Source organism: Typopeltis vanoorti, chromosome 24 (genome assembly GCF_054136105.1).
Source record: "Typopeltis vanoorti isolate ZY-2024b chromosome 24, IOZ_Tvanoo_1.0, whole genome shotgun sequence".
Lineage (NCBI taxonomy): Eukaryota > Metazoa > Arthropoda > Arachnida > Uropygi > Thelyphonidae > Typopeltis > Typopeltis vanoorti.
In genome coordinates, this window is record NC_143572.1 from 53,763,391 (window position 1) to 53,776,619 (window position 13,229).

The window sequence follows — 13,229 nt, forward strand, 5'->3', positions numbered from 1 at the left end:
ATTTTTTGCAGTTTCTATAATAGAGGTTTTTTTTTTTTTTTTTCTAAAGCTAAATTAAATAGGATTGGCGAAAGGGCATTTCCTTCTTTCAAGATGCAAGTACTTGATGGCTAATTGCCTCAGCCAGTTCATGAAAAATAATGAATTTTTGCTTGAAAAATAATGAATAATAAGGAATGAACTTAATATGTACTATCATAAAAGAGCCACAATTTTATTTGATTTGTGAGTAAAAGGATAATCTATTAAAATAAGTTGTAATATATACAGATACAAGCTGCGACAAAAATATTAAAAATATTCGCATTCGTGACACTCAAAATATAACCGTCTTGGTGTCTTCAGCATTGGGTTCATTATCCCTCTCCTGTTGGATGCTTCTGTTCGGGTGATTTGCTTACACAAGGGATGAACAAGAGAATGAAACCGCTCAAAGCTGTTAAAACTCCAAAAATAACAAATCCAAGATCATAGGACTTTGTAGCATCATACAGCCAGCCTAAATAAATGAAAACATAATGGTAGAATATGACAACTGTTCACAATTTAAATGCATTCATATACTTATGCATATATATCAGAAAGTTCTACCTATAGTTTACGAAATCATTTTATCAGCGATTAAAATTTCAAATACGTACTATAAAAATTTGGTACGCATTAAATAAATAATGCGGAAAATAAATTTTAATTACTGATTACAGCAATAATAATAATAATAATGCGGTATTAAATTTAGAGCGAATTCGACATCTTCCACATTGTTTATAGCCAAATGCACTATAATTTTTCGGAGGAAATAATCCGTCCCATCCTTTCTTTATTATGATAATCATCAAAGCAAACTTGCTTTCATAAACTTACTGTTGATCGATAGAGTGGTTAATCCTATCTGAATCATCTGTTGCTGTGGCTAGTTTAGCTGCTTTGAGTAAGAAAAATATCAGAGTTTTGGGGAAGAAAACTGTATATGGACAGCTTTCAGTTTTCACTTTCAGTTGGAGTTCATATTAAATGTTCCTCATATCCTAAATGGGCCTCGGATCCAGGTCTTTACTACCAAAGGTCTTCTCACTTCCAATTTCCACGTGCTATGCCAAATAAAAACTAGAAAACCATAGCATTTATACTTCAAGCCATAAAATTTTCGAAATCGATTTTGTATAATTAGGAAAAAATTCCAGTTACTCAAACCCTAATTTTGGATATGAAATATGAATATCACGTTACACAATAATAACAACATATACAGGGAATATTTCTAAATAAGATAGGGATTGAAAGTGATCTTAAAGTACTCTCATTCCCATCGAACATCGATTCATCCTCCACGTACCGTAATGCATTAAATTTATTCATCACGTACGAAAGAGAGAAAAACAAATGTCTGCTATTGGCTTGTTTGCCAATCATCTGAAAATGGCCCTTTGTCCTTTTTTGCTCGTTCGTCTTCTTCCATGCTTATATGACTTCACCACCTTATTCTCACCTCCTAACCGCCAAACATAGCAACACGCATTCTATCATCAGTTAATAATTCATAATCTGGATATTATTTTGGCTGTTTGCTTCCGCATCTGGATTCCCAGAAATCCAGACTGTTAAATTCGTCCACAGTCATCCGGAAGAAATCAAAGCCGTGTGCCAAACCATGTACTTCTTTATCCGTACTTGCTAGTGTCTTCAAAAATCCTTGTAGTTTTGATGATTATCAAATGAATCCACCAATATAGCATCTTACATAACTTACGTACACACTCAGCTGCCGCAATATCACTTTCTTGAAGTCCCCCTTCCCCCGGAGAGAACGCATGGGAGTCATTTCTCATCCTAGTTCCAATATTTCATCATCAACAGATAATTGAATATCTCCTTTCATAGTTCTCACAATATTATTTTGGTTTAGAAGTTGAAACTTCAGCTACCAAAGCTTAATCTCTCCAATACATTTAAACATTTAATCATTCACAATTTGGATATTATTTTGGCTGTTTGCTTCCGCATCTGGACTCCCAGAAATTTTATATTTGATACCGATAGGCCAACTCCTCCTAACGAGGTTGGTCGTTTATTTATCCATAACACACATCGAACTTATACAGTAATAACGTTCTTTATTAACCTTATCAATACAGTTAGTTTTTATTTATTTATTTTTACTAATATACCTAGGTTTGTTATACATTTTACCTGGTATGGAAGATCCAATGATGCCACCAATTCCTTGAGCCATTAGTATCAATCCAAAACTCTCTGTCATCACCTTCAAAGTCAGTAAGTCAACTAGAATTACTGAACCAAGACTTACGAAACCACCTAAGCAGAAATGTGTTTCATTAGAATTTATCAGTCACAGAGATAGTGGCGAACAGCCTATTTTTATTTATTATTTATTTATTTTTTGAGAAACTTTTTTTTTGTCCTTTAAGAGGTTGATTGCAATTGACAAGCTACAAAGAGTGGTGTACAGTGGAATAGAATCAAAGGATAAGTAGGTATCTGTGTTGTGCCTCAGGACACTGTACTTGATTCGCTCCTGTTTAATTTGTATATTAATGATATCAGAGATGATTTGATGGGTGACATTCAATTGTTTGCTGATGATGCTAAGCTGGAGGGCGGTTGTGACCAAAAGGTGATGTAACCTTGCAGGATCACCGGAATAAAACTGGACTAGTAAGAACAAAGAAGTCATTGTCCTCTTTATAAGACTTAGATACTCATATGTTCGCATCTTAACTAATGTGTTCACATTTGGTCATCTGGGTTTCTTGAGGATCAAGTAGTTGAAAGGATTCAGAGGCTGGTGACCAAGATGATAGGCCTATGGAATTTTGCATGAAAATAGACCGAAGATATTGGTGATAAATGGAAGACAAGAGGTATGATAGCAACATATAAGTCGCTAAGCAGGATTTATCGATAGAACAGATGCAGAAGAAATTTTCAGTATGTAGAGGAGGGGAAAGAATAAGAAGGCATCATTGGAAGATGAGTAAAAAAAAGTGGGGTTAGCAAGGACATGAGGTTTAGATGTTTTGCTTAGGATGGCAGTGAAAGAACAGAATATATTATAATAGGTAGTTGTGACCACGTTGTCGTTGAATCAGTTTAAGGAGCTGAATGATGGCTATTGTGCGACTAATAGATAGCCTGGACCTCTCGGAGTCTTTCGACTCCGTGGAGATACCAAGAAGCTTGTGTGTGTGTGAATTCTGCACATGTTTTAGTGTTAACCTTACTATAATAAGAAACAAATAATAAACGAACTTACCAGTAGTGAGGCCATAGATACCGCAGTATACCATCATGATCCAGTATTCCTTTGCCAAGATGCTTAATGCTGTTAACAAACCATTAATGATAAGATTCATGTTGTACATCCAGAGACGATTAACATCCAGTTTATAGGATAAATATCCGAATAAAATTCTTCCAAACGTACTGGTAATTCCAATCAGCGAAATGGCATAACTTGCCATTTCTTCATTTGCCATCCCTAGTTCTATCATTCTATCACTGGTGTAAATGTAAGGTACGTTGAAACCCAAACTGGTGCAGAAAGAGGAAATCAGTAGAAGCAGAAATGTAGGATTTTTCAATAGAGAAAAGTCAATACAACCTGAACAGCAGATTAGGAACTCTTTCACTGTTTCTTTGTTGCAACTGCTTTGTTCGATGGATGTATCTTCTTCTTGTTCTTCTTCATACTGATGATTCTGCTCGTCAAGTGCAAGGTCGCCACTATCTAAAGAATTCTTGCATTGGAAAGGAAGAGGCTTGTACAAAAGGCTGATAAAGGCACAGCTAAATACAAGGCCAGCTGAGACAAGCATCGCCATTTTCCACCCCCAGTTAACATCCAGATAATCTATAAATGGTGCCAAAGCAAACGTGCCCACTCCCGAACCGCTTACGGCAATACCAATGGCAAAGGCTCTTCGTTTGTCGAAATACCAACTGACCATAATTATGGATGGGAGGTACATGAAGCAAAAGCCAGCACCTGTAAGAAAGATAATAACTCGTTTATTTGTACTCGTTACAAATAATTTAAAGCCTAAGTTTAGTTTCGTTATTAAGTTTGTTTCGTTTATTAAGCCTTAAAGTACAAGCCATTAGGAAAAAGAAAACCAGGACGTCCTCTTAAACGATGACTTCTAAGGCCGGAACAGGCCATGCTAGGCCTAAATCCTTGATACGTATGATGATGATTAAGTTTGTTAATTAGCAAGTTGTTTATATGTATATGTTTGTGATATGTTTACATAATTCAATATTTACATGTCTAATGGCATCAGTTAGAGGAAAGTTTATGCACAAATATTGTGTGTGTGTGTGTGTATACATACATACACACACACACAAAATATTTCTTTAAATTCTATAACTTTAAATTTGTCCGCGCGGTTAGCCGAGTGGGTATGCGCTTCGCAACCATATGCCTGGGAAAGGAATTTGCTTGGTTCGACTCCCGTCGTCGACGTAAGGAGCTTAAGGATCTTTCTCAGACATAGCCAAGTTAGCTAGTCTTGGGCATGGACTGCAGGTTTCTCCTCCGGCAAGCAGGCAAACGGGCCTCGTGAACACACGCAGCTACAGACATAGGACACACCGGGAGGCATAGAGTTATCCACCTTATCCTCGGGACGGGCATACGGCTTAGAAGGGCAAAAGATAGCTCCGTAAGAGGTCACTAAGCCTAATACCTGAAGGGAAGAAGAACTTTAAATTCATATCCACCAATACGCCAAGATCCCCTTGTCTCTTCAGTTTCTTGTAGCATAACCCCGCTAATATAATATGATACTGGAATTCTAATCACGCCAAAGTGCATAACTTTACACTTACTAACATTAAACTGACAGCCATTTTGTTTTCCCAGATTTTCAGTCTATTCAAATCATTTTGTAATTGCTGAATATCAGTAGCATCCCTGATTGCCCTGCCTATCTTTGCATTATCGGCAAACAATTGCACATGTGATGATAGACCCTGCCTGATGTTCTTAATGTACAGATTGAACAATAATGGGCCAAGGATTGAACCCTGAGGTACACCACTGGTCACCTTAAATCGGCAGATTCACACCCACTGTATTCCACTTTTTTGACACCTGTCTATCAATTATCCACTTATCCAAGTCTAGAGTGTATATTCCAATCCCATATTCTCCAGTTTACGCAACAGTCTTTCATGTAGTATCCTATCAAACGCCTTAGCAAAATCTAACAGTGTCATAGTGTATCCAATTTATCCAACTCGGCGTAACATTGTTATAAAATATGAGCAAATTGCTAAAACATGACCTTCCTTTACTAAACCCATTCTGCTCTTTGCAGAGTATGGCTTGTGTGTCTACCTATTTCTGTATTCGTGTTTTTACCAACTTCTCTAAAATCTCCTCTACCAACACAGAGATACTGATAGGTTGGTAGTTAGACAAACTTGTGTTAACCTTATTCGATGGTTTCTGGAAAAAAAAAAAAAAAAAAAAACTTCAGTAAATGAAGAAAACCTTACTCATTGAACAGAAAGAATTAAAGGATTTTTTCGCGATTCAATTTATCTAAAAACAGTTTAAACTGCTTGGACTTCGTCTGCAATAAGGGAACTTCTGGGCTCGAAAGAATATATCTTTTGAGAAACAAAATACTTCATATTTTAAAGACAAAGAATAAAATTTATTTCAGCGTAAAGTAAGTTTTTTAATTTTTATTTTAATAGAAAAATGAAGAGTTTTTTTTGAACAGAAAGATTAAGACTCAAAAACTTTGAGTTTTTGAAATGAAAGCATAAGATATAAGGGACTAGTATTCGAATATTTGTGGACATGTAAAACGTAATTATATTACTGCTGGATGTGGCAAGGAGGATTAAAAAAAATAAATAAAACAACATTGTTTTTTTGTCCATATATGAAAGGTGGAAAAGGCGAAACATTTGTCCTTCGCTCTCTTGTGGACTGTGTCAAGAAAAATCCTTGCCGAAAGGATCATTTTTAAACCCAATTACAAAAGTCCCTCTCTTCAATAAAGAGATTAGAATCGGACTTCTAACGCTGTCTTGCTATGGGCATAGAAGCGTTACCACAAAGGTTACACAAGCTTAGAATCCTCCCCCTCACAAACAACACACTAAACTGCCTATTATGGATAGAACACTAATCAAATGCTTTACTGTTCAACAGCCGTTTGTTGTATCTTGTCCAAAGCTTACTTTAAAATTCATGAATTAATATATGATTTTTTTAAAACCTAGAATAGGATGTTCGATACCTTATAATTCACTTATATTCATTTGCATGCATTGGATGTACGATATTAAATTATTATAATATAATAATTATTATAATAAGATAAAATAATCTTACCTGTACACACACCAATGGTGAAGAACAAGAAAATAATATTGGGAGCCACGACACTCAGTCCTAAACCAAACGTTGCTAATATTGAGCCACCAATAGCAACAGTTCTACACTGATATTTATTTGTCAATACACTTGCCAAAGGTCCTAAAAACAGACAATTCCTTATGAATGATACACATGTTAAGAAAATCCTGAATATTAAATATAAATGGGGTGTTTTAAAAGAATTCAATTTCTTATGGCTATAACGAAGTACTCTTCGCAGTTTACGTCTTAGGATTAGTTAAGACTAATATATTGTTAATCCAAATTAGAGTATAAAACCAAACATTTGAATGTGGAAACTTATGATAAAGAAAGTTAATTTAAAATGTGGAAAATTTGCTTACCAATACAGGAATTGAAGCCAACCATAAGAGAAGCTATCCACGAGGTAAATCCTTTTCCTTGTCCAAACTCTTCTAAAAATGCAATGTAAAAGATTCCGAAAGTGTATACTAAACCATCCGTAATAACATGAATCCAGAAAGCAGCCAGTACCACTAACCATCCCCAGCCACCATCAGGGCATTTTTCAGGGACATCTGCTGAAGGAACAGAATGATCTTCCTTATCAGTTGGTTGTTTCTCCACTTGTTCTGCTTGGTTATCCATAACTGACTCAAAGAGTTGCTAAAAATTGATTAAAAATCTTTCATCTTTGGTTGACAAAATAAATAAATTAAAAAAAAAAGAAAGAAAAAATAAAAAGGATAAAACATTTTCAGCATTTTTACTGTCAAGAAAAAATACTGTATATGTACATTATTGGCGTGTAAAGAATATTTTTCTAAAGTGAGGCAAGTTTAGCTTTTTATTTATTTATTTTTTAATTAGATTATTCTGCTGTATTCTACTATTACATTATGAACAGATTAAAAAATTAATTCGATGATGCAGTACAATAAAATTAACTGTCATAAATTTTCATTTTGGAACATGACCTTTGGTGAAAGACACCATGGAAAGGGTTGGAAGAATTTGTGTGGGCCTCATGACATTTACAGAGTACTGGATTGGGTGTGGCACAGAAGCCTGTTCTCTCCTCTTTCCCTTGCAACTTGGTCACCAGTTTCGTCTCTACTTTCATTACGTGGCGTGGTGGATTGTGTTCCCCCCCCCCCTGCAGTTTTCCCCAGGACTCTGTATTTTCAGAAACAGCACTTCTATACATAAATGCTCTTCTCTCACTGACCACAAATTATTTTTATAGCTTCGCAGATGATGGTAGGTTCCATTTGTAGTGTACACTCATTTCACCTTCAAGATGTTCGGTAGCCAATGCTTTAAACACTGACTTCTTTGCCAGTTTTTCAGGTCAGGAAATGCTGCCATAACTTAATCGTCTTATATCTCTTTCAAGAAAGATCTCTGTTCACACACGTCTCATATTAACCCAGATCACCAGACAACAGAATCCCCCCCCCTCTTTGGTTCTCGTATATTTCCAGCCTTACTTGACACCAACATTCATATCTATAGTCTCTTCACCCTTCAATAACTTCTCCGCTCGAAGACACCTCCCCTCATCTGTACAAATTCATCGAACTTTGAAATACCGTTAACACATCAATGCTATCCAGAATAGCACGATCTCTCTCTCACACACAGAAACACCTGCCTCTTGTCTCTTTTATAGGTATTTTTATGGGCAATGTTTCTCCTCTCCTTTCATTTAAGCCTGTAAGAACACGGGTAGGAGATTAAATGGATGTTGTTACTGGTCAACATCCATTTCCTCTGCTACTCCAAACACACCCAGCTAACTTCTTCTTTTTGGCTTTTATTCACCTTAGTTCTCTTCAGAACAGTCTTCTGCATAATATTTCCCTCAAAGAATGCAACCTCCAGCTGTTCAAGAAACATGAACGTAATCTTACTTTTGCTCTCAATGTCTTGTCCATACATGGCACCAGGGCTATAGGTTTCACAACCTCTAGTGTGTGGTATTTAAAAAAAAAAAAAAGACGTTGCACCTTTTGGCAGGCAGAGATGTATACACCCTTTCAGAAGGGGGAGAGATGTTTGTAATCCTAAACTAGTATTAATGAGTGAATGTAGGGGGAATTCTCTGGGGTTTTTCTCAATTCTGTTTACAAAGTCGACTTTCTTCCAAAACAAACAACCTAGAAAAAGTTTACGAGTTTGACTTGAATTAACCTTTTCAGGCTTTTTCGCCATAATGCATCGTTTGAATATGTATCTTTATGCATCGTGGATAAACGTCATGAGGATGCGAAAAAAAAAAAAAAAAAAAAAAAATGAAAACTAACCAGTATTGCTTGTAAGTAGTGTGAGCACAGTACCATCACTGACAACATCAAAATAACTTTGGAAATAATTATAGTTCGCTAAATGCTGCCTAAAATGCTGATAATATCCAGTGTGGAAATAGAACTTGTCCGAAATAATGCTGGATTTAATATCCACTTAATTTTCATGAAAGGCTATATATACACACATGTACAAGTGACACAAAGATAGTGCATGTTTTTGTTCATTATGCTGATAAAGACAGGCTCATGACAGATGTAAAAAAAAAAAGGGATGTTGGTCATAGAAGACAATTGCGTGGCGTAAAGGACATGAATCTCCAATGTATTTTTTGTTATATGCCATACAGTATTGTTTTTTTGTTGACAGTTCACCTGATGTCTGTTACTGACGTCTTATTTTATAACAGTCTATAATACTGTGAAATATTTCTAATATATTTTCTCGACAGTGTGAGTAATAATTGCATAATATCGAGGTAATAATTTTAATAGATAACTCAGAAACCCTTCTTTTGGCTTTCCGGTTTATCTAAGCCTTGGTATCTAATCGTTACCCTACCCACGGTATTATTATTATTTTGTAACTGTCATTCCTGCCATTTCGTTGGCAGGAATGACAGTTACAAAATAATAATATTTAGGAATATGTTTATCATAATTCAGTCGATTCTGATTTAACTGAATGCCTTGATTCTAGTCGCACTCAGATTCATTTCTGAGAATCATGGTGCAAATCGAAAATATTCTCATAGAGTAGCATATAAATCGAGGAAGTTCTATGTCCGAACGTAGACTAATTATACCTTTTAAAATACACAGTATAGTGATTATCAATGCATTTAAAAAATAAATAAATAAATGTCGTTACAAATAATAATAAATACCTAAAATGCATGAAGAGAACTACTAAAATCATGGATCAGCGAGGTTGATGCATATCGCAACATATCAACGATAGCGCTGTACTACCTCAGAAGCATGATGGCCGATTCCCTTGCGTATATCGACAGCGATGGAACGACAACGAAAGTGGTTGTTAAACAGCGTAAAATATAAAGAACTTTTTCTCTGCTGCTCAGCGAAATTAAAGTGCGTCTTTGGCATGGATAAAACTATGAATTTTATCCTAATATTTAAACTACAAAATGGAAGCCTTTTTCATGTTCTTTAAGGTTACATTTTATAAGTTCATATTATAAATTAATAGATCAAGAATAGCGCCGCGTATTTTGGGTGGAGGGAGGGAAAGGTCAGAGGTCATCCAGGTATTGGATTGGTTGATAGCATACGGAAAATTACAAATCGAAGGCGATTCTACAGTAAGAGAGACAGAGAGTATTCAAGTAGCTCTAGGCAAAGTAAATGATACGTAATCTAAGTAATACTAGCTCGAAAAGAAAAAAAAAATGCGCGCCATATTGCAAGGCTTTTTGTTCCGGATTTCATCTCGAGGATTCTTGACCGGTGGTCGGAGAAAGGACGAGCCAGGGTTCTATGATGTCGGACAGCGGGCCGTTTTCCTGATTACGATGAACAAAATTCCACACGGAGCCATACGCGAATCATCAGCCTATGCAGAAATCGTGCCAGCCGGCTGGATGTCCCATCGGAAAGGAGCAGAGCTAGCCCTCAGTCGCGGAAGAAAATAGTTCGAGTCCGGCAGCAGTAGAAAGGATGACGTAGCCATAAGCCAGGCGCCGAGATAGCCGATTGAAGGATGACCAGAACAACACGTGGTAGATAATAGACCTTCGGAAAGAACTGAGTAATGTAGAGATCTTTGTTATTGGTTACGGAAGTGATAGAAGATTGAAATTTGTGTTTGATTAAGTAATGTGGACAATTCTTAGAGAACTTTGATAAGATTTCGTATTTTGAGACAGCAAATTCTGTGTATGCCAGTGAATCTAGGAATATTTCCCTGAACTTGAATAAACTCCAGTTATAGGATACTGGCTGGCGCAGTAAAAATACAAATTTGCCAGTATTTGAAAAGGAAACATCCTTAGGTGGAATCTAAGTTAGGCTACACATAAGAAAAGATAATAGAGATTAATGAAGTATATATAAAAAATAAGAAAATTAGAGAGAAACAACGACGTAACAATAGAGCAGCCAGTAGGATTTTAAATGAGTAAGGTTTTGAACAAGAAAGAATTTAATCAGCAACAAACTAATTAAGTATAGATTAAGTATAAAATATATAAATAACAATATATTTAACACTGTGCATCTAAATTATTGTACATGAGCAGACTCTTTGTTATGGGATCAGTTTGTTAATTAATAATCTGAAATGGTTTGATTTTTAAAATATTTATGGATTGTCAGATATAAGAACGAAACGCATTCGAAATCAATAATAGAATATTGTTTGGATTAAGTGAAGGGTAATTTCGCTATTAAAGTATACTGTATGAATTGTTATATATAGAATGGCCGCTATATCTAAGGGGTTGCTATCCTGATTTCAAAAATGTTTTTTTTTTTGGGGGGGGGGGCTTAATCATAAAGATTTTTAAACAAACTAGAAATATAGATCAAATTTTATTTTAAAAATGATGAATTAATAAAGATTATTTGATGAAAATTGTTTATTGAAATATATAAAATTAAATATAAAAAAAAACAAAGACTTTTTTTTTTTCAAATTCAGCCCTACACAGTTGCAAAACCTATAACCCATCAGTGCTAAGTTGGGAAGGAATCTGTTCATATGTTTCTTCTATGGTCATATTTTGCAGTCCTTGAGGAAATCAGCATGAGGAAGACTGTCCTAGAAAACAGGGATAGATTAAATGAAAAAATGAAGGCAGGAAGTTGGATCAATAGATTTGAAACCGGCTAATTAATGTTCAACAGAATCATGCCCATGAAATTACAGAAAAGATATAAGACAGAAACACAACGTCTATGACAAAATGATTGAAGTGAGTCTCTGAGAAAGAGTTCATCTATTAACTGGACATCCCTTTTGTGATTAGCATAGGAAAATAGAAACAGCATTCCAAGGTTGAGAAAATTTGAGATTACTGCAATGTTAGGAGTTGCACAGGTGAGAAATAGTGTCTTAAATGAACCCAAGTGTTTTTGGAGACTGAGGAGGCTATGAATGTGTTGTATTCGTGGCAGGAAAGGTCAAAAGTGTGAGACAGCTTAAGAAAAGCAACACGATTTGGCCTAATGATCTGGATATTATCCAAAATAAGAGTATCCTTCCTGTAAGAAATAAAGTACGACTGTGTTTTGCAAGCATTCAAGTTCCTAAGGTTGTCGTGCCCTGCTGGAGAAGTGTGTTGATGACAGGATCCTCTACTGTAGATATTTATCATGGTTGAAGTCACAACCGTTGTCCAAAACTGTTGCCAAAATGTCATCTTCTTTTTCTTTGTCAAGGACAAATTGCCACCATTAAGTTGGATAATAAATACGAGTAAATTACATGGTTAAGAATGAAATTGGTGATATCAGCAATGAAAGAGAGGGAATGGAACTTTTTGTGTTATAATCAAAACTAAATCGATTTTGTTTTTATTAAGTACTTGAACATTTACAATCGATCCGATTTTTTTTTTTTTTTTTTTTTTTTTTTTTTTTTTTTTGACACAGCGATCGCTCATCTCTTGTGTTTCACTATGTCATTTACCAAATCAATAACGTAAGTAGGATTTTTCTGCCTCGTCTGAGAAACAACACCTTGATCACGCGGAGTGAAAGTCATGCAATAGAATATGACACTAAACAGTCACCCGTGCAGATACAAAACTGTACATCATAACTAGATAAGTTTCGTAAACTGTGAGAATTTTAAATGTCCTTTTTATTATATTCTTTCTGTATATCTCATAATTTTAATGCTATTACTCACCTTGATGTCAAAAACAAAAACTTTTTACTTGTAGAAGAACTAAGGTAACAAAACAAATCCAAAAATATATACGATGCAGTAGAAGAAGAAGAAATCTTTGAGCCAATAAGTACTAATTAAAACATTGAACACTTCACGTGTTGGCATGGTAACTAATTATGCAGCAATTTACTTGCTTTTGCTTTATTGTTAACCTATAATCTTCTAATTAACGCTATAGAATATGTCTTCATGTAGCCAGCAACTTTTCACATTAAGGGAAAAAACTGGAGGTCCGTCTTAAATAGGTTCGTGGCTGCATGTGAAAGGTATATCTAATTAATAAAATGTTCGCGTACTAAAAATACATTTATTCCCAACCCTACAACTAAGCGTACAACTAAGTCCCTGGATTTGTCAACCTTGTACTATGATACCCACAAAGCATTTAGCTCCTATTATCATTTTAATATAAATCAATCCTCTGGTTTTCATAAATCTGTCCAATGGTATTTATGACTTTGTATCTTGACTGTTGGTGTAATAACACCATTACGAAACGTGAATTCAATATGGGGAAATTTTCCCCAGTATCCCCCCCCCCTCAGGAAGACTGCATTTTATCGTACAAAATGGACCAATTTATTTATTTTGACTATTTCATTTGCTCCTACAGAGAAAAAAAAAACGGCAA

General features: G+C 35.3%; 1 protein-coding gene across 1 annotated transcript; it reads right to left on the bottom strand.

The window, feature by feature from the left end:
- Positions 1-337: 337 nt before the first annotated feature.
- LOC150093211 (monocarboxylate transporter 12-like) lies at positions 338-12,784 on the bottom strand. The gene is made up of 6 exons (XM_090413976.1): positions 12,557-12,784; positions 6,763-7,045; positions 6,374-6,517; positions 3,275-4,006; positions 2,191-2,316; positions 338-499 (listed from the first exon to the last, which is right to left on the bottom strand). Exons 2-6 carry the CDS (start codon positions 7,025-7,027, stop codon positions 357-359), a joined length of 1,410 nt encoding a protein of 469 aa, XP_090270102.1. The 5' UTR covers positions 7,028-7,045; positions 12,557-12,784; the 3' UTR covers positions 338-356.
- Positions 12,785-13,229: the final 445 nt, after the last annotated feature.

Bases quoted from the DNA above. Each gene is read 5' to 3' on its own strand.
- LOC150093211 (XM_090413976.1), bottom strand. From the start codon at position 7,027: ATGGATAACCAAGCAGAACAAGTGGAGAAACAACCAACTGATAAGGAA. The intron at 6,518-6,762 runs GTAAGCAAATTT...GTCTGTTTTTAG, and splicing joins TGGCTTCAATTCCTGTATTG to GACCTTTGGCAAGTGTATTG. The intron at 500-2,190 runs GTAAAATGTATA...TCATTTATTTAG, and splicing joins CATTGGATCTTCCATACCAG to GCTGGCTGTATGATGCTACA.